Source organism: Peromyscus californicus, unplaced genomic scaffold (genome assembly GCF_007827085.1).
Source record: "Peromyscus californicus insignis strain IS unplaced genomic scaffold, ASM782708v3 Scaffold_3__1_contigs__length_106647218, whole genome shotgun sequence".
Lineage (NCBI taxonomy): Eukaryota > Metazoa > Chordata > Mammalia > Rodentia > Cricetidae > Peromyscus > Peromyscus californicus.
The window spans coordinates 21,473,418-21,499,207 of record NW_026294551.1 but is presented as its reverse complement, the minus strand read 5'-3'; the positions used below and the strand labels follow the sequence as shown (position 1 = coordinate 21,499,207).

Sequence of the window (25,790 nt, the reverse complement as noted above, 5' to 3'; positions counted from 1 at the left end):
ACAGAAAGATCCACAGGGGGGGAGTGTAGACCTGGCCAAGGAATGTTTCTTGGGAAAGAGGCTGGAAGTGGGGGTTTCCTTGGCAAAACAATGCTTCACAGTGAAAGCAGAGAAAGCTTCTGGCCCTAAGAAGGTGGGAGTTGGAGAGGAACTTGGTCTGAGAGGCACAGGCATGTGGAGCAGACCCCACTCCTTACTGGTAGTGGGTTTCCATGCACAGGCTGGATTCCTCCCCCTTCTCTCAACCCAAACCCTGACCCAGAGAGCAGAGTCTGATTTGGAAGCTGGAGGACAAAGCCATGTAAGGTCTGTGGATATCACTGCCGCCAGCTCAGACCCGCCTCCCAACTCGGGCTCCAGCCTCCCTGTTCCCCACCCTCAGCAAAAGCATCAGAAAACAAAGGCGTTCTGCTAGCGTCCAGACTCCTAAGCAAGAGGAGTCCATTTCTGCTAAAAGCCTGTCCATCCTCAAGAACGATGACCCAGAAGACCACCCTGGTGCTTCTGGCTTTGGCTGCCATCACCATCTTTGCCTTGGTTTGTGTCTTGTTAGCTGGTAGGAGCGGAGATGGAGGTGGACTGGGCCAACCTCCTCGTTGTCCTTCCATTCCTCCTAGTGCCCAGCCCTGGACCAATCCTGGCCAGAGCCAGCTGTTTGCAGACCTGAGCCCTGAGGAGCTGACAGCTGTGGTGAGCTTTCTGATCAAGCACCTGGGACCAGGGCTGGTGGATGCAGCCCAGGCTCGGCCCTCGGACAACTGTGTCTTCTCAGTGGAGCTGCAGCTGCCTGCTAAGGCTGCAGCCCTGGCCCACCTGGACAGAGGGGGGCCCCCACCTGCCCGGGAGGCGCTGGCCATCATCTTCTTTGGTGCACAACCCCAGCCCAATGTGACTGAACTGGTGGTGGGGCCCCTGCCTCACCCATCCTACATGCGGGATGTGACTGTGGAGCGTCATGGTGGGCCTATACCCTATTACCGGCGTCCTGTGCTAGCCAGAGAGTATATGGATATTGAGCAAATGATCTTCCACAGAGAGCTGCCCAAGGTTTCTGGGCTCCTCCATCATTGTTGCTTCTACAAACACGGGGGACACAACCTGCTAAAAATGACTTCAGCCCCCCGTGGTCTGCAATCAGGGGACCGGGCCACCTGGTTTGGTTTGCACTACAACCTCTCAGGGGCTGGTTTTTACCTACAACCTATTGGCTTGGAGCTGCTGATAGACCACAAGGCCCTGGACCCTGCCCTATGGACCATCCGGAAGGTATTTTATCAAGGCCGCTACTTTGAGAGTCTGGTTAATCTGGAGGACCAGTTTGAGGCCGGCCAGGTAAATGTGATGGTGGTACCAGCCAATGGCACAAGTGGGTCCTGGTCCCTAAAGTCCTCAGTGCCGCCAGGTCCAGCTCCCCCCCTGCAGTTTCATCCCCAGGGACCCCGTTTCAGTGTCCAGGGGAGTCGAGTGGCCTCCTCTTTGTGGACTTTCTCTTTTGGCCTTGGAGCTTTCAGTGGCCCAAGGGTCTTTGATATCCGCTTTCAAGGGGAGAGAGTGGCCTATGAAATCAGTGTCCAGGAGGCCATAGCCCTGTATGGTGGCAATTCGCCAGCAGCAATGACGACTTGCTATATGGACGGTAGCTTTGGCATTGGCAAATACTCTACCTCCCTGACCCGTGGGGTGGACTGTCCTTACCTCGCCACCTACATGGACTGGCATTTCCTTCAGGAATCTCAGGCCCCCAAGACACTACGCGATGCATTTTGTGTGTTTGAACAGAACCAGGGCCTCCCGCTACGGCGACACCACTCAGATTTCTACTCCCACTATTTTGGAGGTGTTGTGGAGACTGTGCTCGTGGTCAGATCTGTGGCTACCTTGTTCAATTATGACTATGTGTGGGACATGATCTTCCACCCCAACGGGGCCATAGAAGTCAAATTCCATGCCACAGGCTACATCAGCTCAGCATTCTTCTTCGGTGCTGGTGAAAGGTTTGGAAACCGAGTTGGGGAGCACACGCTGGGCACAGTGCATGCCCACAGTGCTCACTACAAAGTGGACCTGGATGTGGCAGGTAAGATATCCTGAGGGAGATAAGGGTCTTCCAGGAGGGGAGTAAGTGTCATTCACAAAAGAAAGATTTGGGGTTTCAGGTTTCCTTTTGGGCTGGCTGGGAGAGAGATGGCAACGGGGTTTTACTTGGATCTTAGCTGCCTAGCTGGGTGCAAAGCTGCCAATTTCTATACATGTGACCTCCTTAGGAAATCTTGGGAATGGCTAAGCTCAGGGAGAAGGCAGGATCTGCTTTCACAGAGTCTCTTGAGCTTACGTGGGCCTCTGTTCAAGCAAGCAGCTGTTTGTTTTCCAGCTCAGCTCTGTCAGGCCTGTGGTGCAGCAGTGTTGGAGGATGTATTTGGGTTTGCTGAGTCCCTGTGCATGCAAGTCAGGCCTGGAACAGCCATTCCTCTGCATTTCTTTGGGAGTCAGGCCCTCCTCTTCCCTGGTTTTTCATTTCTTTCTGGACGCCATTCACTTCAGTGCAGTGGTATAGTAAATACTGAGGAGAGTTCGAGAAGGCTCCTGGAGTTTGTGGTCACACAGACAGCCAAGGCTCCATGATTTCCTGAAGATCATCTTTCCCTTTTTTCTCCCCTACAATGAATCATCACCTGATTTTTTTTTTTTTCTGTTCTGAATATGAAATACCTCAGCGTTCTCACAGAGTCACATTCTTTCCATTCCGGTGTTTTGAGACAGGAATTCTCCGTATAGCCCTGGGTGTTCTGGAACTCGCTTTCTAGATCAGGCTAGCCTTGAATTCACAGAGATCCGCCTACCTCTGCTTCTTGAGTGCTGGGATTAAAGGTGTGCGCCACCACTGCCCAGTTTCAGCCCACTCTTTTTATTTATCTATTTATTTATTTATTTATTTATTGCTGAATGCCATTTATTGAAGGAGGGAGGAGGTCTTAAATACAGACTTACAGCACAATGGGAGAACCCCAGAGGGCAGAAGTTCGTTACAATCTTGCATCTAAGCTGTTAACATCCATTATGCAGGATACACAGACAAGGAACTTCCTTTAAGCATTCAGGAGGGTGGAACCTGGCAGGGAATTAGCATAGGGAGGATATCAAGGTCAAGGTCAGCAAGCAAGACAACAGTTACCCAAAACGGGGGCCAGGACCTTACAGGTTCCCCTTTTACTAGAAAATGAGCTTCTGACTTAGGCTGTGTGGGACGTCAGCAGGTCACCTTACCCATCATGGAGACGCCTGCCCAGGCCACACAGGAGCTCTGTCTTAGGTTGGTGAGCACCCCCCAGACATTACCCATCTCTGAATACTCATTCTCATACAAGCTCAATCGTGTGTGAGCTGAAGAATTAATTGCTGCCAAAGATCTCAAAGTGGCGCTGGGCTTGCAATCTGTGTGTTTGACACAGAAAAGACCAACAGAAGTCCTAACCCACCCATAGCCAGTAGGCTAAAGGCAACTGAGCCATTCCCTTCCTTAACAAGCCTTATTGCAAATTGGAGTCCTTGTAAGATGGTATCCCAAAAGCAAATGGATCTTGAGTTTATAAATTTATAATTTTCAAAGCCAATTGAACTGTGTATAACTATTGCATTAAATTTATCATGCCCAATAGAATGAAAAATTAACTAACTGTGGTAGCTACTTTTGCTGCCAAGGTCTCCACTGTGCTAGCTGTAGTAACCAATTATGAAATGGTAATCCCAGAAACAGCAACAATGGCAGCAGCGATGTCAAATTCTCTTCTGGAGCGTGTGGGCATCCACTGGCATGGATACAACTCCAGGAACATGAACTGCCAAGGCCCATTTTTCTTGATCCCAGCACAACTTAAGCTGGTAGCTCTGCAAAAGAACAACTAAGAACCATAAAGGAAAAACAGGCAGCTCATAAGGAGCATAACTTATGGTCTTATAATGGCTACATTCAGGCTCACAAATTTTAAGGTATCTTCAAAGGGGGCTAAATGAATTTCAGGAGGCCAATAAATGTTGCACAGAGCCACTCCTGAAAGGTAGGTACTACAGCAGCTTGAAGAGGATTGTGAAGATGAAAAGGCTTAGCTGGCATGCTACTGTTAACAAAGGGAGGTCAGTGACCTTCAGGGTTATCCTTATTCTCTAACGTGTCTGGGTGACACATTCTCAAACATACTTGAAAAAGCAGTTACCATACATTACCTCCTGTAGAATCCAACCACATGGCTACAGTTCCTAGGCTTACGTTAATGCTTGCCAAGGGTCAGTCCACTCTTGATGCTTTTAGTTCTGGGACCCACTCTGTGTACAGAGAGCTGTCCCACGCACACCAGCCTGCTGCTTCTGCAGCTGCTAACTTCTCAGCACCTGCAGGATGTCACTTGCAGAAGGACTTCCCTTCTGCCAGCTCTGCCCACCCCGAGAGTCTCCCCGGTGCTCTGCCGTGGCTGTGCCCACATGCTCCCAGGTCCTGGGCACATAGTCCACAGGTTTTCTGCTTTAATTCAGACTTTATTCCTACCTAGAAGGCCCTTCCAGGACATTTCTTTTGATGATATCCTTTAAGGGTAGATAGAAATAGTGTCCTGGGGGTTGAGGAAATCCTGTCCTGGCCTGCACCTATATTCCTGGCATATTGACCCTGTTTCACCCGGGCCTCCTCACCCTACAGGGCCAGGCTGTGGATTCTCTGACCCCTGTGAGCCTGTGAGAGCCTGAGGGTAGTGATGCAGTTTATTCAACTCTGTCCTCAGGGATAAGCACAGGCCACTAAATTAAAAAGAAAAGAAAGAAAGAGAGAGAGAGAGAGAGAGAGAGAGAGAGAGAGAGAGAGAGAGAAAGAAAAAAGAAAGAAAGAAAGAAAGAAAGAAAGAAAGAAAGAAAGAAAGAAAGAAAGAAAGAAAGAAAAAGAAACCAAAGCAAGCTCATCTCTGAGTTCAAGGCCAGCCTAATCTACAGAATGAGTTCCAGGACAGCCAGGGCGACACAGAGAAACCCTGTCTCAAAACACAAAAACAAAAACAAACAAACCGATTTCTTTTTTGTTGTTACTTCTGTGTCTATGGGTTGTGTACATGAGTTGTACATGCCCCTGGAAACCGGAGGCGTTGGATCCTCCTGGAGCTGGAGTTCCAGGCACTTTCGTGCGGCTCAATGTGGGTTCTGGGGGACAAACTCCAGACCTGTGAAAGAGCAGTATGTACTCTTAACTGCTGAGCCTGATCTCCAGCACCTGAATATTCCAATTTACAGGTTAATAGTTTTGTCTGAAGGATTGGGGAGATCTTGGGACAAGGAGGGAAGCCAGGTGGATGCCAGAAATGTTTAGAGTGGTCGAATGACTTGCCCATATACACTTTACACAGGGTTGAAGAACTGGGCCTGGGCAGAGGACATGGCTTTTGTCCCCATGAACGTACCTTGGAGTCCCGAGTACCAGATACAGAGGCTGCAGGTGACCCGGAAGCTACTGGAGACAGAAGAGGAGGCTGCCTTCCCCCTGGGGAGTGCCACCCCACGCTACCTGTACCTGGCCAGTAACCACAGCAACAAGTGGGGCCATAGGAGAGGCTACCGCATCCAGATACTCAGCTTTGCTGGGGAGCCACTGCCCCAGAAAAGCCCCATAGAGAAATCCATCAGCTGGGGGAGGTGAGTGGCAGGTGATCAGAGAAGATTGGGGAGGTGAGCCCTGGGAGGCATCAGGAGCAGAGGATGGGCCTGGAAATAGTTCATATTGTTTTAAACATTGCCTGTCTCTGGGCACAAGGGGTGGGGTAGGGTGTCATTTCACCTTGGAGGACTAAAGCCAGGGAAGAGCTCTTTTCTGTCCCGGTAGTAGGGGTGGGTTATACTGTGAAATGGCAAGGGTATGACATAACCCTTCAGTGTGGTGTCAGGAGTTCTACAGTCTGGTGTTGCTGTGTGAGTACGTATGGAAGCCTGTCAGAGCACAGAGCTTGCCTCCATCATAAACGGGTGTCATGATGGGCTTAGCGACTGTGGAAACCTAACCAGTGCCCTTCTAGGTACCACTTGGCTGTGACACGGAGGAAGGAGGAGGAGCCTAGTAGCTCTAGCATCTTCAACCAGAATGACCCATGGACCCCCACTGTGGATTTCACTGACTTCATCAATAATGAGACCATCGCTGGGCAGGTGAGCTGATGGTGGGATGAACAGAGATCGGGTGCAAGGATGAGCTTCCCTTCCTTACAGGCGGGTCCCTGAAAACCATCTGAACTCCTCAGAAGAGGAGTTTGCCTTTTGCATGTTACTGGATGCGATCATTACCTCTAGAGCAATGGTTCTCAACCTTCCTAATGCCGCGACCCTTTAGTACAGTTCCTCATGTTGTGGTGACCCCCAACCATGAAATTATTTCATTGCTACTTCATAACTGTAATTTTGCTACTATTATGAATCATAATATAAATATCTGGTATACAGGATATCTGATGTGTGACCCCACAAAAGGGGTCGTGACCCACAGGTTGAGAGCCACTGCCCTAGAGAGACTCTTCCAGAGGTAGGAAGTCATGTGCAAACTACTAGGTCCTAAAACCCTCAAAGTCCCAGCTTTGTCAATTGAGCCCTTTCCAGGCCTGAGGATTCACAGAGGGCTAGAAGTTACCAGAGGAAGAACACAGACCACAGCTTCCATCCCTGCCTCGAAGGGTGCATTCTACATGTCAGTCTGCTCCCACCTTCTAAGGCTTGAATGCCCTGGTTCCACAGTTCTTCCCTGAGTTACACTCTGGGGGCTCTTAGGGAAGTAGGAAAGGAAAGCAGAAGCAGCTTACAGTGCTCACCCTCTGGGGTGAGCAGGTAAAAGGCATTGTGATGGGAAACACCAGAGACGGAAGTGCAAGCCCGTCTCAAGGCGGCAGCCAGTGTTCCCGAAATGGAATGAGCTTTTTATGTTTTGACTTCTAGGACATCCAAAGGAGACACTGTTTAAAGATTCAAGATTTACGGACTCGTGAACAGGCCACTGTGGAGGGAGGCTGTGTCTAGTCAACCTCACCATCTTCTTTTTTTTTTTCTCTCCTGCTAGGACTTGGTAGCCTGGGTAACAGCTGGCTTTTTGCACATCCCACATGCAGAAGACGTTCCCAACACGGTGACCGTGGGGAACGGGGTGGGCTTCTTCCTCCGGCCCTACAACTTCTTTGACGAAGATCCCTCCTTCTACTCGGCCGACTCCGTCTATTTCCGAGACGACCAGGATGCCAGTGCCTGTGAGGTCAACCCCCTGGCTTGCTTGTCCCAGACTGCCACCTGTGCGCCAGACCTCCCTGCCTTCTCCCATGGAGGCTTTATTCACAAATAAGTGTCCCGTGGATGGACAGTCTAGCCAAGGCCCTTAGGATAAGAGGTGGGGAGAGCAGCAGCTGGCAGTGTACAGGGCCGTCTGTTTCTTCCGTCCACACGTCTCTGATGTCTCCTCTCTCTTCTGCTGCACTTCCTGTCTCTCTCTCCCTGCCTGGAACATCTTGAGCATGATGCCCGACACACAGGGACACTGGCCTTTGTTGAGAGTGGCTGTACTGAGTTCCTGCCTCGGGAGCCTGGCTAGGAGTCTAGAGAGATGGCTATGGGCTTTTTCAGACGGTTCCTTTTTTCTTTTTTCTTTTTGGCTTTTATTAAAAATTTTATGGTCAATTTGAAGACTCTGCTATGAGGATAATCCTCTAGAGACCCCAAAGTAGGGACTCCCTGAGTCTTGACCATCCACAGACGAGCCGTGAAGGGGACTCCTGCCCACAATCCTGTCCACTTAAGCCTCTTCCATCTCCCCTTCCTCTCTCTTGCCCACACCTCCTGGATTCCTGCTTACTCTTATATTCCATGATTTCCCACTCAGTCCAAAGGGACGTCTGTCCTTCATGTCCTCTCAGCCCTCATTTCTCAACTGTGGTCCCTTCCTCTGGTCCCGAGGCTGTGGAAATCTCAAAGATGCAATGGAACGTCTTATTGGAGAGGACCAAGCTTGTTTGTCTCCTAACATCTACCATGTATCAAGAGTAGGAGTTTCCCCGCTACAGTCCTGCTCTGCACTCTGTATAAGAAAATGGTCTAGAGACAGCAGGTGGCTCGAAGTTGCTAGGATTATGACAAATGGTTATTTTATTCCATGGCTCTACATGACTACGGCCTCTGTGCCCTGTAGTAGCCAGTTTGGGACAGTGGAATAGAAACCATGTGTTGACCTCAAAGGTGAGAAGCAGAAAGCTCTGAGACGCCGTGCCCAAACCAAGGGCTGTCCAATCAGAGGCAAGCATGCAAATGAGTATGAGAGAGAGAAAGAGAAAGAGAGAGAGGCATGGCTTGGTGGGACCTGCTTTTCCCATCACTGCTTGACTTTCTTGAGATCTGGACAGGGACGGTACAAGGAAACACCAAGTGACTGGAAACAAGGCACATCGTTCCCGAGCAGACTGACCAGGCCAGGCCCATTGTGACACAGTCTTACAGTGCAATCCAACTAAGCTAAAAACTGTTAGGTGTCATTACATGTTAGTAGGAAGTAACCTTCAGAGGGAAAGGGCATGTAGAAATGTTTATGGTTCATTCCTAGCTTGTGTTTTTATTTTTTTTATTTTTATTTTTTTTGGGTTTTTCGAGACAGGGTTTCTCTGTGTAGCTTTGCGCCTCTCCTGGAACTCACTTGGTAGCCCAGGCTGGCCTCGAACTCACAGAGATCCGCCTGGCTCTGCCTCCCGAGTGCTGGGATTAAAGGCATGCGCCACCACCGCCCGGCTAGCTTGTGTTTTTAGAGGGAGGAGAATATAGAGGGATGTGATGGTACACAGCTATAATCCCAGACTCCACGTTGGGGGCTTGACCAAGAGCTACATAGTGAGACCTTATCTCACAAAACCAAGGGCTAGAAATGTGGCTCAGTGGTAGAGTACCTGAGGCACAGCTATTTTGTTTGGTGTTTTTGTTTTTCTTTTATCTTTTTTTGTTTTTCAAGACAGGTTTCTTTGTGCAACAGCCTTGGCTGTCCTGGAACTTGCTTTGTAGACCAGGCTGGCCTGGAACTCACAGAGATCCTCCTGCCTCTGCCTCCCAAGTGCAAGAATTACAGGCGTGTGCCACCACTGCCTAGCTCCGAGGCACAGTTTTACAATAGATATATTTTTTTGCCCATCATGTCCAGGGTCTTGGGCTTAATTCTCAGCACTGTAGAGATGGCTCAGTGGTTAAGAGTGGACACACTGCCCTTGCAGGGGACCCAAGTTGGGTTTCCAGCATCCATATTAAGTGCTCACGACTACCTGTAACTCCAGCTCCAGGAGAGCCAATGTTCTCTTCATGGGTACCTATACTCAGGCACATACCCCCACACAGACACACACATACAAATAGAAATAAAAGAATACTTTAAAGACAAAAGAAAAACTGAAAACGAGGAGGTTATAAGTGCATACTTGTTTATTTCTGCATTGAGAAATGAGTAACACCAATTGCCTCCGGGGAGGAAGATGGGTGAGAGCAGACACTGGGTACTGCATGCCATTCTGGGAACATCCTGAAGTTTGAACCATGTGACTATATTGCTTCATCAAAATAAATAAGTGGGCCCAATCATGACCTGTCCTTTCTTTTTTTCTTTTCTTTTTAAATAAACATCCAGTGTGGTGGGGAGTGGATAGCCCGAGTTCTTGAGACCTAAAGAAGTAGGTGCCTGTGCCTTGCCTTTCTTGTATCAGTTCTGAGGAAATGTTAAACTGCAGCCGATCTCCCCCCATCTCCATCGTCTCTCTCAGAGGAGGGGTAATGAGAAGCAGTGGAATGGGGGCTTCTGCTTGGCCAGGTCCCAGGCTGGGCCAGGAGGGGAAGTACCGGGAACAGTTTTTCATGCTGCTCAGTTTCCGAACAGAGAGGTGAGGTGTTCGAGAGCTCAGACACCATGGAACCTGTCGCCGCCGCCGCCTCCTCTCTGCCCTCTTGTTCTCCCACAGGTTGATGTGGAACTGTGGATCAGGAAGGAAGGAGTCGGCAGGTGGAGAGAAACATTCCAAAGAACAGGAGGGTAGATGTCAGCGAGGCGCAGGGCCGACAGCGGCTGGCTTCCTTGATAACGGGGCCTAGGGTGGATAGAGAGGATGAAGAACAAGCAGATGATGAGGTGGAGGCCAAGGGGATGTGTGGTCAGTTGTGCGTTCTAACTTCATTACTCCCCATTCTTCCAACCCAGTGAATTAAATTCTCCTTTAAACGCACATCTCTTGGTTCCCATTTTGCTGGCTAGTTTTATGTCAACGCAAGCCAGAGTCATGGGAGAGGAGGGAAACTCGATTAAGAAAATGCCTCCACGAGACTGGACTGTAGGCAAGCCTGGGGAGCATTTTCTTTTTTCGTCTCTCTTTTTTTTTCTTTTGGTTTGTTTTTTGAGATGGGGTTTCTTTGTATAGCCTTGGCTTGTCCTAGAACTAGCTCTGAAGACCAAGCTGGCCTCAAACTCACAAAGATCCGCCTGCCTCTGCCTCCCGAGTGCTAGGACTAAAGGCGTGCACCACCACCACCCGGCTTAGCGTGTGGAGCATTTTCTTAATTAGTGATTGATGTTTATTTATTTATTTATTTATTTATTTTGCAATACAATTCAGTTCTACATATCAGCCACGGATTCCCTTGTTCTCCTCCCTCCTGCCCCCCTATACCTTCCCCCCAGCCCATCCCCCATTCCCACCTCCTCCAGGGCAAAGCCTCCCCCGCGGACTGAGATCAACCTGGTAGACTCAGTCCAGGCAGCTCCAGTCCCCTCCTCCCAGGCCGAGCCAAGCGACCCTGCATAGGCCCCAGGTTTCAAACAGCCAACTCATGCAATGAGCACAGGACCCGGTCCCACTGCCTGGGGAGGAGGGCCCAACACATCGTGGGTGATGCTGTCCCTGGGCTGGTGGTCCTGGGTTCTATAAGAAAGCAGGCTGAGCAAGTCATGTGGGGCAAGCCAGTAAGTAGCACCCCTCCATGGCCTGCCTCCATCAGCTCCTGCCTCCAGGTTCCTGCCCTGCTTGAGTTCCTGTCCTGACTTCCTTCAGTGATGGACTGTGATACAGAAGTGTAAGCCAAATAAACCCTTTCCTTCCCAGGTTGTTTTTGGCCATAGTGTTTCATCACAGCGATGATATTCTTAACTAAGACACCATCCTTTTATGGTCCCTTCTCCAGGCCTCTGGCAGCATCATTGATAGTGGGAAGGGAATCAAGGGAACGCTACCCGCCACCATTCAGTTCACTTGAAACGCATTTCCTTGATGCCCATCTCTAGACCAAAGAGCCAAGAGTGTGTACATGCGGTAGTGTGCATGTGTGTGTGTGAGCGAGCACATAGTTCCATATGAAAATGTGACTATGTGATTGAAACGCGTCTACATCTCACCACCTTCCCTAGCCCACCAGTGGTGGTGGGTGATGGGGGAAGTGGACATCTAGACCATTAGAACCTCAGTCCAGCTCAAGTCAGGAGGGCTGCAATGGGCCTTCAGCCCCCTACCTTATCTAGTCTCTTCTATAGACCGTTGGCACTGTTTACAGTATTGGCCTTAGGTTGATGAGATGGTAGGGGTAGTGAGCAGCAAGTGAAGATTGACCTCCTGATGGTTTGAAGGAACTGGTACCACCAACACTTGGAGCTTTTAGGATGGAGAGCTGTTGTCCTGAGAAGAAGCTGAGCAAGGGTGCCCCTGAGGTTGAACAGAGAGCATGGCTATGCCTTCTCCAGGGTGCAGACTCAGACACCCACTGTGAGGAATATGCCAGCTGCCTCTCCTCTGGAAGGCCTCCAAGTTCAGTTCCAGATTCCAGCTCCAGGTACCTGGAGGAATATAGAAGTCAGACACAGTGGTGTAACCTATAATCCCAGCACTCAGAGCCTGTGGTAGAAGAATAAGGAGTTCAAGACCAGACCAAGCTACTGCTATAGTTTGAATATATAATGTCCTCTGTAGATTTATGATTTGAATACTGTCTTAGTTTGGCTTTCTAAGAGACATCATGACCACAGCAACTCTTATAAAGAAAACATTTAGTTGGGGTGGCTTGCTTACAGTTTCAGGGGTTCAGTCCAGTATCATCATGATGGGGAGCATAGTGGCATTCAGGTAGACATGATGCAGGAGTAGTAGCTGCGAGTCCTACATCTTGCAGGCAACAGAAAATGGTCTGAGACACTGGAAGGTATTCTGAGCACAGGAAACCTCAAAGCCCACCCCCACAGTGACACACTTCCTCCAACACAGCCATACCCACTCCAACAAAGCTACAGCTCCTAATAGTGCCTCCCTTTGATTATGGGGCCAGTTACATTCAAACCACCACAGGTCCTTAGTACTTTGAGTCCATAGATACATGATTTGCGTTCCTGAGATAGTGACATTGTTTGGGAGGCTCTAGAAACTTAGAACATGGTGCCAACCTGGAGGAAGTAGGCCACTGGGTGAGCCCCTGGGTATCTTACTCGGTTTGTCTCCTGTCCCGCTCTCTCTGCTTCCTGGTACACCATGATATGAGCTGCTGTGCTCTACCACCGTCCTCCCCACGAGAGTCAGGACCTTCTGAAACCATGAGCTAAAAAAAAAGGCTTTCCTCCTCAGATTTTGTGGGTTTTTTTTTTTTTTTTTCCGAGACAGGGTTTCTCTGTGTAGCTTTGTGCCTTTCGTGGAACTCACTCTGTAGCCCAGGTTGGCCTCGAACTCACAGAGATCCGCCTGGCTCTGCCTCCCGAGTGCTGGGATTAAAGGCATGCACCACCACTGCCCGGCACCTCCTTAGGTTTTATAAGGCTCGCTCTCTCTCTCTCTCTCTCTCTCTCTCTCTCTCTCTCTCTCTCTCTCTCTCTCTCACACACACACACACACACACACACACACACACACTAATTAAAAAAGCCTGTCCTAGTTGGGGTTTCTATCACTGTGATAAAATATCATTACCAAAAGCAACTTGAGGAAGAAAGTGCTTATTTAAGCTCATGGTTCATAATCCACCATCCGGAGAAGTCAGGACAGGAACTCAAGACAGGAACATGGAGGTAAGAACTGATGCAGAGACCAAGGGGGAGAGGTGCTTACTGGCTTGCTCAATCTGCTTGTCTTTCCTTTCTTTCTTTCTTTTTTTTCTTTTTCTTTTTTTTTGGTTTTTCAAGACAGGATTTTTTGGTGTAACCCTGGCTGTCCTGGAACTCACTCTGTAGACCAGGCTGGACTCGAACTCACAGAGACTCATCCAACTCTGCCTCCCGAGTGCTGAGATTAAAGGTGTGCACCACCACTACCACCCAGCATCAGTCAGCTTTTCTTAAAGCAACCAGGACCCCGAGCCCATGGGTGGCATCACCCACAATGGGCTGGGTCCTCCCACATCTATCACTAATTGAGAAAATGCACTACAGACTTGCTTCTAGGCCAGTATTGGGGAGGCATTTTCTCAATGAGAGTCCCTCTTCCCAAATCGCTGCAGTCAAACTGATGTAAAACTAATCAACACAACTGACTCCTCAACTTGACACACAAACACGTCCCTATTCAACTACAACCTTTCCATTTCCATTTGTCCCCAAGATGGCATGTTAATGTTAATATGACAATATGAAACATAGTATAGCTTTAAAGTTCCACAGTCTATAAATTCAAATACTTTAAAAGTTTGGTCCCTTTAAAACATCCAAAATCTCTTTCAAAGTTCCAGGCCTCTCTAAAACATCCAAAGTCTCTGTAAAATTCCAATGCTTCTTAACTGTAGACTCCCATAAAATGGAAAATATGTTAAATGCTTTCTTACTCTAGGGAGGAGGAACCAGGACACAGTCGCAATCTGAACAAAGCAAAACCAAACTCCAACAGTGTAAATAACTCAGTATCCAATGTGTGGGATCCACTCACAATCTTCTGGGCTTCAGACAACTTGGGCAGTCACACTTCTCTGGCTCCACCATCTATGGCACACACAATTTGTCTCATGGACTCAGAATGGCTCCACTCCACAGCTATTGCTGTTCCTAGGGGTTGTCCCAGGCTACTGGCATCTCCAAAATGCTGGGGTCCCTGCAACTAGGCTGCACCATCACCAATAGACTGTCCTGGGCTCTCTTCAGAGAGAGAAGTACCAAGCCACATGGTGCCAAGCTTCAACTTCTCTCCATGACCTCTTCAATTCTGGACTTTTAGCTGCAACTGAGTCTTCAGTCTCACTAATGGCCTCCCCTGGCCTCTCTTCAGGGACTCCAGCCTGCTATACAGTGCCAAACACAGAAGAGAGTAACTAATAGACAAGACAATTTCTACAGTCAGGGGAAAGAGAGCTCATAAAGTACCAGTTATCATCAAGGATAGAGGAAGGCAATAGTGAAGGGTTGGGAAAGGCCTCCTAGAGCAATGGTTCTCAACCTCTGAGTCACAAACCCCTTGGAGGTTGAACAACCCTTTCATAGGGGTCGCCTAAGACCATCAGAAAACACAGATGTTTACCTTATGATTCATTACAGTAGCAAAACTACGGTTATAAAGTAGCAAGGAAAAGAATGTTATGTTCGGGCATCACCACAACATGAGGAACGGTATTAAAGGGTCACAGGGTTAGGAAGATTGAGAACCACTGTCCTAGAGGATGGGAGGTCTACATTGATCTTACAGAGAAACAAAAGTTGCCAGGGGCAGAGGGATGAGTGTGGAGAGGCTCCAAGACAGAGAACAGCATGTTCAATTGCTGATCAAAGAGAGAGCCTCCCTGCCGATCATTCCCCTTTCCAGGAGGCTGATTTCCCAGTAAATGGTTTGATTGCCATGTACATTTACACAATGTACATAGGGTAGCTGGAAAACCATGAAATGGATAAACCTTGAGAGGTGGGGAGGATTTCAGTCCTTTTTTAAAATTTTTATTATTATTTTCACTATGTAGCCCTGGATAGCCTACAACTTACTATGTAGAGCAGGCTGGCTTTGAACTTACAGAGACCCACCTGCCTCTGCTTCCCGAGTGCTGGGATTAAAGGTGTGTGCCGTTATGTCCATCAGTTTCTTTTCTTCTTTTTGTTAATTCTTAACTCCCCGGCCTGTGGAGGCAAAGTCTCCAATTCAGCTCCTCTGGAATATCCACTATTTTCTTCCTGAATTTATGTATTTAGGTCTTTTGAGAAAAGGTCTCTGTGGCTCAGAGTGGCCTTGCTTGTTGCATAGCCCTGGTTGGCCTGGAACTTGTGGCTCTCCTTCCTCAGAACCTCGGGTTCTTCAATACTGGCTGCCTCTTCCCTAGGGACCAGCATGATCCCAAGCCTCTGCCTGGCCCTGCAGCTCCAGCGAGCAGGAGTATTTCTCTGTCTTCACCTGCACACACCCCTTCCTCCAAAGAGTGGTCTACACCACATGGATCTAGTTCCTGTTCTCAGGAAACTACCCTCAACTAGCTGTCTTTCCATTGGTGACCCATGAACCATGGACACTGCTTTGGCAAATGTCAGAGTGACATCTCCAATGAAAACAGGAGAGCGCTTCCTGGAGCTCCTTCCTGCCTGGAATTCCCGCGCCGCCTCCTCCTCCTCCTCCTCCTTAAATTTTGTTCTTTCTAAGAAGACTTCAGAGATTTCTAGCTCTTTCCAGGTCTGTGCCCTTGGCACTCCATTTTTTCCAAAAATTGTTCCTGCATGCTTCAGATTGTTGATATTAGGTGTTGGCTAAGTAAGACTTTCTGTCCTAAACTACCCTCTTCTACAACAGCCCTTTGTCTAGGCGTCTTACTCACACACACACACACACACACACACACACACACAAACATACACCAACATGCACACACATACAGCCACTCACATGCCCATGCCCACCGGGTACATACTTGAATAAGCATACACACACACATACACACACAAACTCATGGAGGCAGAAACATGTGTATATGAATACATGCACACATAAGCACACATGTGTATAAGTAAACACAAAAGAACATGCACAGATGCAAAGATAAACATGGGGCCAAGCACACACACATGCATGTACACACACAAAAAAGTACATGCACACTGTGAACAAATAAAAACATAAATATATGTGGCATATATACACAAATGTACCCATGCACCCAAAACACATGTCTACATACACATACAAACATACAAAAAGCACACAAACACACTCACAGATATACACACCTATATTTACTCACACATAAACACATTCACAAATATACATACACATCAAACATCTGTGTTAAAGACTCTACAAGGCTGACTGACTGGTTCACGGTTGTGGAGAGTTGGAATGTTGCAGATCCAGAGCTAAGTTATCCTGGGCTACTTTCAGTCTCTTTAAGAGCCATCTGTTACCCACTGGTGTGTTTGGCCTAACATCTTTGCAACTATAGGGTAAAACTTTGAAGCTCGGTGTGGTGACTCACTCCTACAATCGCATCACTTGGAAAGTGGAGACAAGAGCATCAGGAGTTCAAGGTCATTCTCGATCATGTAGTGAGCTCAATACCAGCCTGGGATACAGGAGACCCTGTCTCAAAACAAAACCAACCAACCAACCAAACTCACTCTTTGGGGATGTATTCACCTAGCAAACAACTAACACCCAACACCTCAAAAGCTAAGAATAACACCGTGGCATAGCACCTTAACTATACCAGAGGTCTCCTCACTGCACTGCATCCCGCTAACCTGATGTTTCCATCAATGTACTCGAGAGTGTCATGGCCTTCTTTAGGTCTGTAACCATGAGAACTTCAGGAAATGGTTTCCACGTTGGGCTATGCTACTTAAGGCAACGTGAATCCCGGCCAGGGTCATGCACGTCTGGCCCAGGAATAAACTCTGTCTTCTTCTCTTGGTTGTGTTTTGTGTTCACATGCAGAGAGAGGTCTCGGCAAAAAGAACTTGGGCTGCTACAGGTGGCAGTGAGAGGCTTCCTCTAGATGACATAGTGATGGCCCCTTTCCGCTGCCTTGACAACGGGGTGGTGGAGGAGGGACCGGGCTCCTCTCTGAGGCTGTCACTTCTCCAAGCCTTGGTTCCTCATCCCCCACTATCATTAGTGGGTCCCTCAGAATTCCCCCGTAACCTGCTTTTCCTGTGTTAGAGAAGCTCTCCAAAGTCTCCCCGTTCCCTGCCTCTTTTCTCTACTGTAGAAGCCCTTCCCCATTTCTCTCACTACATGTGTCCTCCATACCCACTCGGTTCCTCCACGGAAGGAGATGAACAAGGATCAAAGGAACTCATCAGAGATGACAGAAGTGTGTCTGTCATGGCGCCCTCTTCCTGTCTACTACTTTTTTTTTAAGCGAAGAACAAGTCTCCTGTAGCTCAGGCTTGCCTTGAGCACTCTATGTAGCAGAGGATAGCCTGGAACTCCTCATTCTCCCGAGTGCTGGGATTACAGTCATGTACTGCATTGCTTGCTTTTGGTGTTGCTTGGGGATGGAGCAGGAGTTTCGTGCATGCTAGGCAAATTCTGCACCAACTAGGCTACACCCAGTCATGTTTTCTAAATCACTTATCAAATATTTTGTGTTTGTTTACCAAATGCTCCCCCAAGTGTTCCAAAACCATGTTTTAAATTAACAATATTTATCATACAGTCCTGCCCCCCACCCCAACCCCAGAGCTACTGCAGAATACAAAAATCGGATTGTGAGCTCCAAAGTTATGTTTTAAGTTTTTTTTTTTTTTTTTTTTTTTTTTTTTTTTTTTTTTTTTTTTTTGGTTTTTCGAGACAGGGTTTCTCTGTGTAGCTTTGCGCCTTTCCTGGAACTCACTTGGTAGTCCAGGCTGGCCTTGAACTCACAGAGATCCTCCTGGCTCTGCCTCCCGAGTGCTGGGATTAAAGGCGTGCGCCGCCGCCGCCGCCGCCGCCGCCGCCGCCGCCGCCGCCGCCGCCGCCGCCGCCGCCACCACCACCCGGCATGTTTTAAGTTTTAATTACTATGCCTTAGAGATCCATGAAACAAAAAACGTCTCTGATCTGCAAGCCGGTTGCCCAAGGACAGATGATAGTTCCTGAAATGCTGGAGGCTATTGTTTATGGAGATAACAAGCCACAGGTTTTTCACTCCCCTAAACAAGTTTGTTTGACCCATCTGTACGGGATGTGCTTGATCACAGGTGGGCGGGAGGTTCACAGGCAGGAAATATGTCACGATGCTTGCCCTTGATTGGACCTGATGGGAAATGCAATGAATTATGGGTTTTCCTTCTTAAGCTCTTGCCATATATGATTCTGGGCCATTTCCTGGAAACTCAGAGATGGACCTGGCCAGAGCCCATCCACCTGGCCAGTATTTAATTAAAACTTGCTTCAGATTTGGCTTTAAACTGTAGTAGTGGTCTTATCCTCAACCGATAGGAAGAGGGAAGCCCATTCCCACTTTCCTGAAGGACCAGAGGGCTGCTTTGTAGAGGGAGGGAGGCACATGGATGGATAGACAGATGGACAGACAGGGGACATGACAACTGTGTGGAAATCCCATCCCACTGGAAGAGTTTCTGTTTCTCACAGCCTTGGAAAGAGCCCATGCCTACAGCTCTGAAGGACAAGGAGTAGGAACCGCCACCAGCGTTCCGAAAGTCCAGCCAGTGACATGATGACTACAGCGAAGGCTCAGCCTCGGGACGGAGTTCCAGGCTCTCATCTTCCTACAATGACCTTGAGCAGCCATGGAGGCTTCCCATGGTCTCCTGCCCTGCCTCACTTCACAGCCGTCCGCTTCATCTCTTGCCTCTGACTAGAACAGCCTCCCATTCGGTGCCAGCCGGACACATTGTCTTTAAGGTCCCCTCAACATCTCTCCCTGGACATGTCACCAGGTAAAAAATAAACCCCATCCCCACTCCAACTATGCGAGGGAGTCAGGTCCCATCTCTGGAACCCTCAGCCCCTCTGCCCAGGATGTGGCTGTCCCGTTGACAGTGGTGACGGAACTAAGCCTGGGGGCCGAGAACAGAAGGTGGTGGATGAACTGAGAGATTAAAAATGATGCAGGGTTCTTGCTGGCAGATGCGACATACTCTCTTCACACGAAAGTGGCTTCTTGCCAGAGCTGGCTACATTACCAGTTACATAATAACAGTCACGTTTATTATTTACTCAGGGGTCCCTGTGAGAGGATGACAGGGTTGCAGCCATCTTAGAGAAGGGTCAGACTGGGGGCAGCAGGCCCTGGGAAACCCACCCTTAGACCCTGGGAAACTCATCAGAAGATGCGCTGCCCCTAGATCCAGACAATTAGGGGCTGCACACCAGACATTTCCTGCTATAACCTAAAGGCTATGATATAACATAATTGGCATACTAAACAAAGTACCTCATATGTCCCATGGGATGTCTTCTGCTGTTACAGATTGTATACCGTAGCTGTCAGAGGGAATGAGTTTCCTGCAGATGAAAATGGGATGTCTGACTATCAGAGGAAATGGGTCTGCTGGCAAAATATAACAATAACATAGATTGCTAGAGGAGACGGCAATTTCCTTGCAGCTGCAACTCTCCAGTCAGTTCAAACCAAGCGTCTCTAACCTGAAGTAATCACCAATCCTGAACTTGTAACCATATAGAGTCGGAAAAACCCTGCATTCGCCGGGCAGTGGTGGTGCACACCTTTAATCCCCCAGCACTGGGGAGGCAGAGGCAGGCGGATCTCTGTGAATTCGAGGTCAGCCTGGTCTACAGAGCGAGTTCCAGGAAAGGCACAAAGCTACACAGAGAAATGCTGTCTCGAAAACCAAAACCAAACAAAACAAAATGAAACAAAACAACCCACTTGATTGCTACTCAAGGTCTCTCCTGCTCAGCTGCTGGGTCAGACAGACAGAGACCCAGGTTAACTCGCAACAATAAAAAGACGCTTTGCTTTTGCACTGGATTTGGTCTCTTGGTGGTCTTTGGAGGACTCTGGGTACAACTCCTGGACATCCCATATCTTAACCAAGTCAACTGGATGTCCACACTAGCATCTTTGTCAGAACCTTTATACGGCCCTCACAACCTTTATTCCCTTCAAGTGGCCTCATACATGTCCACCACCTGGCAGAGAAGCCCCCAACTAAGGGCCATGAGGAATGGGGGCCAATGTGCTATGCTTCCGCACCATCTTGGAAGAGGATGTGGTGGTTTGAAAGAAAATGGCCCCCAAAGGGAGTGGCACTATTAGGAGGTGTGGCTTTGTTGGAGTGGGTGTGGTCTTGTTGGAGGAAATGTGTCACTGTGGAGGCGGGCTTTGGATTCTTATATATGCTCAAGCTACACCCAGTGTCTCAGATCACTTCCTGTTGCCTGTGAGTCAAGATGTAAGAACTCTCAGCTCCTTCTCCAGCATTATGTCTGTCGGCATGCTGCCTTGCTTCCTGCCATGATGATAATGGACTAAACCTCTGAACTGTCAGCGAGCCATCTCAATGAAGTGTTTTGCTTTAGAAAAGTTGCCATGGTCATGGTGTACTGCACAGCAATAGAAACCCTTACAAAGACAGAGGGCATCTTGCTTACTTCCCCTGTTGCTGAGATAAAATAACTTGAAGAGGTGTTAATCCCATTGAGCAAGAATAAAACCACTACCATAATTTTAATTAAAAATTAATTAATTAGCCTGGGCGGTGGTGGCACATGCCTTTAATCCCATCACTTGGGAGGCAGAGCCAGGCAGATCTCTGTGAGTTCAAGACCAGCCTGGTCTACACAGCAAGATACAGGACAGGCACCAAAACTACACGAAGAAACCCTGTCTCAAAAAAACAAATAATAGGCTCTCTGCTCCTCCCTGTTCCAGAGACAGCCGCATCTTTCTGTGCAGTGCCAGCCTCGTTCCTGAGACACGATGGTGAAGGTCGGAGTGAACGGATTTGGCCGAATTGGACACCTGGTTGCCAGGGCTGCCTTCCAGACTGGCAAAGTTGATATTGTTGCCATCAATGATCCCTTCATTGACCTCAACTACATGGTCTACATGTTCCAGTATGACTCCACCCATGGCAAGTTCAACGGCACAGTCAAGGCTGAGAACGGGAAGCTGGTCATCAACGGGAAGGCCATCACCATCTTCCAGGAGCGAGATCCAGCCAACATCAAGTGGGGTGAGGCTGGTGCCGAGTACGTTGTGGAGTCCACTGGTGTCTTCACCACCATGGAGAAGGCTGGGGCACACTTGAAGGGCGGGGCCAAAAGGGTCATTATCTCCGCCCCTTCTGCTGACGTCCCCATGTTTGTGATGGGTGTCAACCATGAAAAGTACGACAACTCACTCAAGATTATCAGCAATGCTTTCTGCACCACCAAGTGCTTAGCCCCCCTGGCCAAGGTCATCCATGACAACTTTGGCATTGTGGAAGGACTCATGACCACAGTCCACGCCATCACTGCCACCCAGAAAACCGTGGATGGCCCCTCTGGGAAGCTATGGTGTGATGGCCGTGGGGCTGCCCAGAACATCATCCCTGCATCCACCGGTGCCACCAAGGCTGTGGGCAAGGTCATCCCAGAGCTGAATGGGAAGCTCACGGGCATGGCCTTCCGTGTTCCCACCCCCAATGTGTCCGTCGTGGATTTGACATGCCGCCTGCAGAAACCTGCCAAGTATGACGACATCAAGAAGGTGGTGAAGCAGGCGTCGGAGGGCCCACTAAAGGGCATCCTGGGCTACACTGAGGACCAGGTTGTCTCCTGCGACTTCAACAGTGACCCCCACTCTTCCACCTTCGATGCTGGGGCTGGCATTGCTCTCAATGACAACTTTGTGAAGCTCATCTCCTGGTACGACAATGAATTTGGCTACAGCAACAGGGTGGTGGACCTCATGGCCTACATGGCCTCCAAGGAGTAAGAAGCCCGCCCTGGACCACCCACCCCAGCAAGGACAGCAAGAGAGACCCTCGGCTGCTGAGCAGTTCCTGTTCCATCTCAGCCCCCGATACTGAGCATCTCCCTCACAGTTTCCGTCCCAGACCCCCAGAACAACAGGACGGGCTTAGGGAGCCCTACTCTCTTGAACACCATCAATAAAGTTCACTGCACCCCCCAAAATAATAATAATAATAATAATAATAATAATAATAATAATAATAATAAATTAATCAATCTTGACAAACTTGAAGCAAGCTTTATTAAATACTGGCCAAGATGATGGACACTGGTCAGGTCTATACTCAGGATTCCCAGGGTATGGTGCTGAACTGCATTAGACAGGAGCTTATAAAGGCAAAACCCACAAGGCTGTGTACTTCCCACTTTCATCCAACTGGGGGCAAGCATACCTCCTGCCTACTAGTGTGCAAGCACATCCTGTGCAGCTGGGGTAACCAAGCTTGTTTACAGAAGTGAAAACACGTGGCTTGCTGTTTTATAAGAACAGCAGCCCCCAGCATTCCAGGAAGTTATCTATCCTTGGGCAAATGGGGCTTACATGTTTTATCTGCCCATGGGCAAGTGGGGGCTTACAGGTTAGAGATATTTTTGTTTTATAGATCCCTTAAGCATGGTAATTTAAATTTAAAACATAACTTTAGCCATCACAGTGACTCAAGAAGGGAAGGGTTTGTCTTCAGGGTACGGTCCGTCCATTGGTCTGTCTATCATGGCAGTGATGTTAGCACTGCAGGAGCTGGAAGAGGCTGCTCACTGTGACATCCACAGTCAGAAAGCAGGGAGGGAAGAATGGACGCTCCTGCTGCTTGTTTTCTATGTCCCAACCCAAACCCAGGAAATGGGGCCACCTACTTTCAAGTGGGTCTTCAGCCTCAATTAACATAATCAGCACACCTGCTGCTCTGAAGCTGAGTAATCCTTCACAGGCGTGCTGGGAGGCTTAGCTTCTAAGTAATTACAGGTCCATCAACTTGACAATGAACCCTCACTGAGGATTTTGTTTGAAAGCACTGGCTATAAAGGGTAACTAACCTGGAGGTCAGTGCCCCAGGTGCATCTGACCTCTGACCTGGTCTGCCAATCAATCACGCTCAAGGGGACAGGAGGGTGCTTCAGTTACCTGGTGTGTCCTCCCCGCTCCCATGGAGGAAGTATCCAGCTTGCAACTTGCTCTGCACACCACACACTCCTATCCGATGCCTAGAACTCTCAGGCTTCCATGAAAGGACGAGGCTCAGCCCTGCGGCCCAGCTCCTCCCAGGGCTTCTGCTCATTACTTTTCCTCAGCAGCAAAGCTCTGGGGTGTGTGTGTGGGGTGGGGGGAGGGGGCTGGCCTGAAGTACTTCAAACTAGAGGATGAAGGTGGGAATGAGGCAATCCAGCTGTGGCTCTGGTGCAGGGCAAGATACATCTTTTGCTTGTAACCAAGAGAGGGCAGGGAAGAGCCCTAGAGCCGACGCACTGCAGCTGACTGCCTACCAGCAGTTCTCCAGAGCTTACCCGGGAGCCCACATGACTTCCCACCCCGGCTCGACGTGTGTTGCTTTGGAGCAGGACAGAGGCACCTCCATGAGTCACTTGAAGCCCCCTGCACCTGGTCTGACCCCAGTACCTGCCTGCTCTGTCCCTGTCATTCTACCCAGGCTCCTGTTTTCTGGTGGTGCCACCCAGAGACCAGGACCCTAACAAGGCAGAGAGGCATCCCTTGCCAAGGTCCCTTCTGTCACTTGGCCTTTCTATTTCCTATTTACACTCAGAACCAGAGCCTGAGGTGGTGGGAGTCTAGCTATGGATCTCTTTATTCTTTCTGTCTATTTAGGGCTCTGGTGACAGGCCTAGGAGATGGAAGAGCAGGGGATAAAAGAAAAAAATTGAGAGGGAGTTAGGTGGGCCTGGCTCCTTCACACTTCCTATGACCCAGCCCTCAACACACCCTGACTAGGGCCAGCTGTTTGCAGACCTGAGCCCTGAGGAGCTGACAGCTGTGGTGAGCTTTCTGACCAAGCACCTGGGACCAGGACTTGGGGGTGCAGCCCAGGCTCGGCCCTCGGACAACTCCACAACTCTCAGTGGAGCTGTAGCTGCCTGCTAAGGCTGAAGCCCGGACCAGAGGCCCCAACAGGACCTCCCTCCCCCATCTGCCCAGGAGGCACTGGCATTGTATTCCTTGATGTACAGCACTAGCCCAATGTGAATGAGCTAGTGTTGGAGTCCCTGCCTCACCCCTCCTATATGCAAGAAGGGACTGTGGAGCACCACGGTGGCCCTCTAACCCTATTATCGATGTCCTGTGCCTGCTCAGAGCATCTGGATATTGACTATATGGTCTTCCATAGAGAGCTGCCCTAGAAAGGAGATTAGTCCTAGGAATTCACACAGAGGTGGTGTAACTGTTGGAATTCCTGGCCACTCCCCCAGCTACATGACCACACATGCACTGTTCAGATGCTTAGTCACTCCAGAGCTTTACGTCCTAGGTAATCTGTATGCTGTGTGGTCCCATAATTTGCGTGCAGCGTGGTCATCACGCAATCTATGCACATATGAGGCATAACTCCGTAAACCCATATGTGCATGTGCAGGGGAATCCATAAAAAGTGGATCACGGCCGGGCGGTGGTGGCACACGCCTTTAATCCCAGCACTCGGGAGGCAGAGCCAGGTGGATCTCTGTGAGTTCGAGGCCAGCCTGGACTACAGAGTGAGATCCAGGAAAGGCGCAAAGCTACACAGAGAAACCCTGTCTCGAAAAACCAAAAAAAAAAAAAAAAAAAAAGTGGATCACAGATTCCTCCTTCTTCTCCTCCCCCGACTCCCTGCACATATCTTCCACAGGCCTGATCCCTTCTCCTAATAAAACTCTGACAGTGGATTTTGTCATACCTCGTGGCTTTTCTCGCGTGGTAACAGTGCCGCTTAATGAATAACACTGCACCACTGCATAAAACCAACAGTAACACAAAATCTAATCGGTCTTATAATAAAAACCCATAGCTAGATATTGGGGTAAATGTTGAAAGATCAGAGAGACAAAGGAACAAGCCACAACCACCTCTTACCTCTAGAATTCCTCAGCCTGAAAAGACCTATAGTTCCTGTCTCCTCACACCTTATATACCTTTCTCTGCCCAGCCATCACTTCCTGGGATTAAAGGTGTGTGTGCTTCCCAAGCAAAGGCATGAGATCTCAAGTGCTGGGATTAAAGACATGTGACTCCCAAGTACTGGGATTAAAGGTGTGTGCCACCACTGCCTGGCTCTGTTTCGCTCCTAGACTGAGTCAATTTCATATAGTCCAGGGTGGCTTTGAACTCACAGAGATCCATACTGATCTCTGCCTCCCGAGTGCTAAGATTAAAGGTGTGTGCTACCATTGCCTGGCCTCTATGTTTAATCTAATGGCTTGTTCTGTTTTCTGATTTTCCTGCAAATTTTATTAGGGTACACAATATATCACCACAAGATGGAAGGAGAGAATCAAATCCATAGAGTTATTCTATGACATCCTTATACATGCTTTTGTGCACACACACACACACACACACACACACACACACACACACACTTATAATAAATGAATGGTAAAATTAGATGATGTAGCTGGGTGTGGTGGCTCACACGTGGAATCTCTGTATTTGGAAAGCTGAGGCAGGAAGATCATAAGTTTGAGGCTCACCTGAACTTTATAATGAGTTCCAGGCCTTCCTGAACCACATCAGTAGGTTATATCAGAAGCTGGAGAGATGGCTCAGTAGATAACTGTTGTAGAATATTTTTTTAAAGGTGTGTTACTTTGTTTATGTTGCATTTGTTTAACTCTATGAAGCTGTGTTACTGTGCCCGTCTAAAACATCTGGTGGTCTAATAAAGAACTGAACAGCCAATAGCAAGGCAGGAGAAAGGATAGGCA

The 25,790-nt window shown here is 48.8% G+C and overlaps 2 protein-coding genes across 2 annotated transcripts; both read left to right on the top strand.

Annotated features, from left to right (window-relative positions):
• Positions 1 to 62: 62 nt before the first annotated feature.
• Aoc3 (amine oxidase copper containing 3) lies at positions 63 to 9,612 on the top strand. Its single transcript, XM_052756272.1, has 4 exons — positions 63 to 2,077; positions 5,385 to 5,670; positions 6,048 to 6,177; positions 7,076 to 9,612. Exons 1-4 carry the CDS (start codon positions 478 to 480, stop codon positions 7,349 to 7,351), a joined length of 2,292 nt encoding a protein of 763 aa, XP_052612232.1. The 5' UTR covers positions 63 to 477; the 3' UTR covers positions 7,352 to 9,612.
• Positions 9,613 to 20,823: 11,211 nt separating this feature from the next.
• LOC128121524 (glyceraldehyde-3-phosphate dehydrogenase-like) lies at positions 20,824 to 21,874 on the top strand. The gene has a single exon (XM_052756282.1). It carries the CDS (start codon positions 20,839 to 20,841, stop codon positions 21,838 to 21,840), a length of 1,002 nt encoding a protein of 333 aa, XP_052612242.1. The 5' UTR covers positions 20,824 to 20,838; the 3' UTR covers positions 21,841 to 21,874.
• Positions 21,875 to 25,790: the final 3,916 nt, after the last annotated feature.

Bases quoted from the DNA above. Each gene is read 5' to 3' on its own strand.
- Aoc3 (XM_052756272.1), top strand. From the start codon at position 478: ATGACCCAGAAGACCACCCTGGTGCTTCTGGCTTTGGCTGCCATCACC. The intron at 2,078-5,384 runs GTAAGATATCCT...CACTTTACACAG, and splicing joins AGTGGACCTGGATGTGGCAG to GGTTGAAGAACTGGGCCTGG. The intron at 5,671-6,047 runs GTGAGTGGCAGG...GTGCCCTTCTAG, and splicing joins AAATCCATCAGCTGGGGGAG to GTACCACTTGGCTGTGACAC.
- LOC128121524 (XM_052756282.1), top strand. From the start codon at position 20,839: ATGGTGAAGGTCGGAGTGAACGGATTTGGCCGAATTGGACACCTGGTT.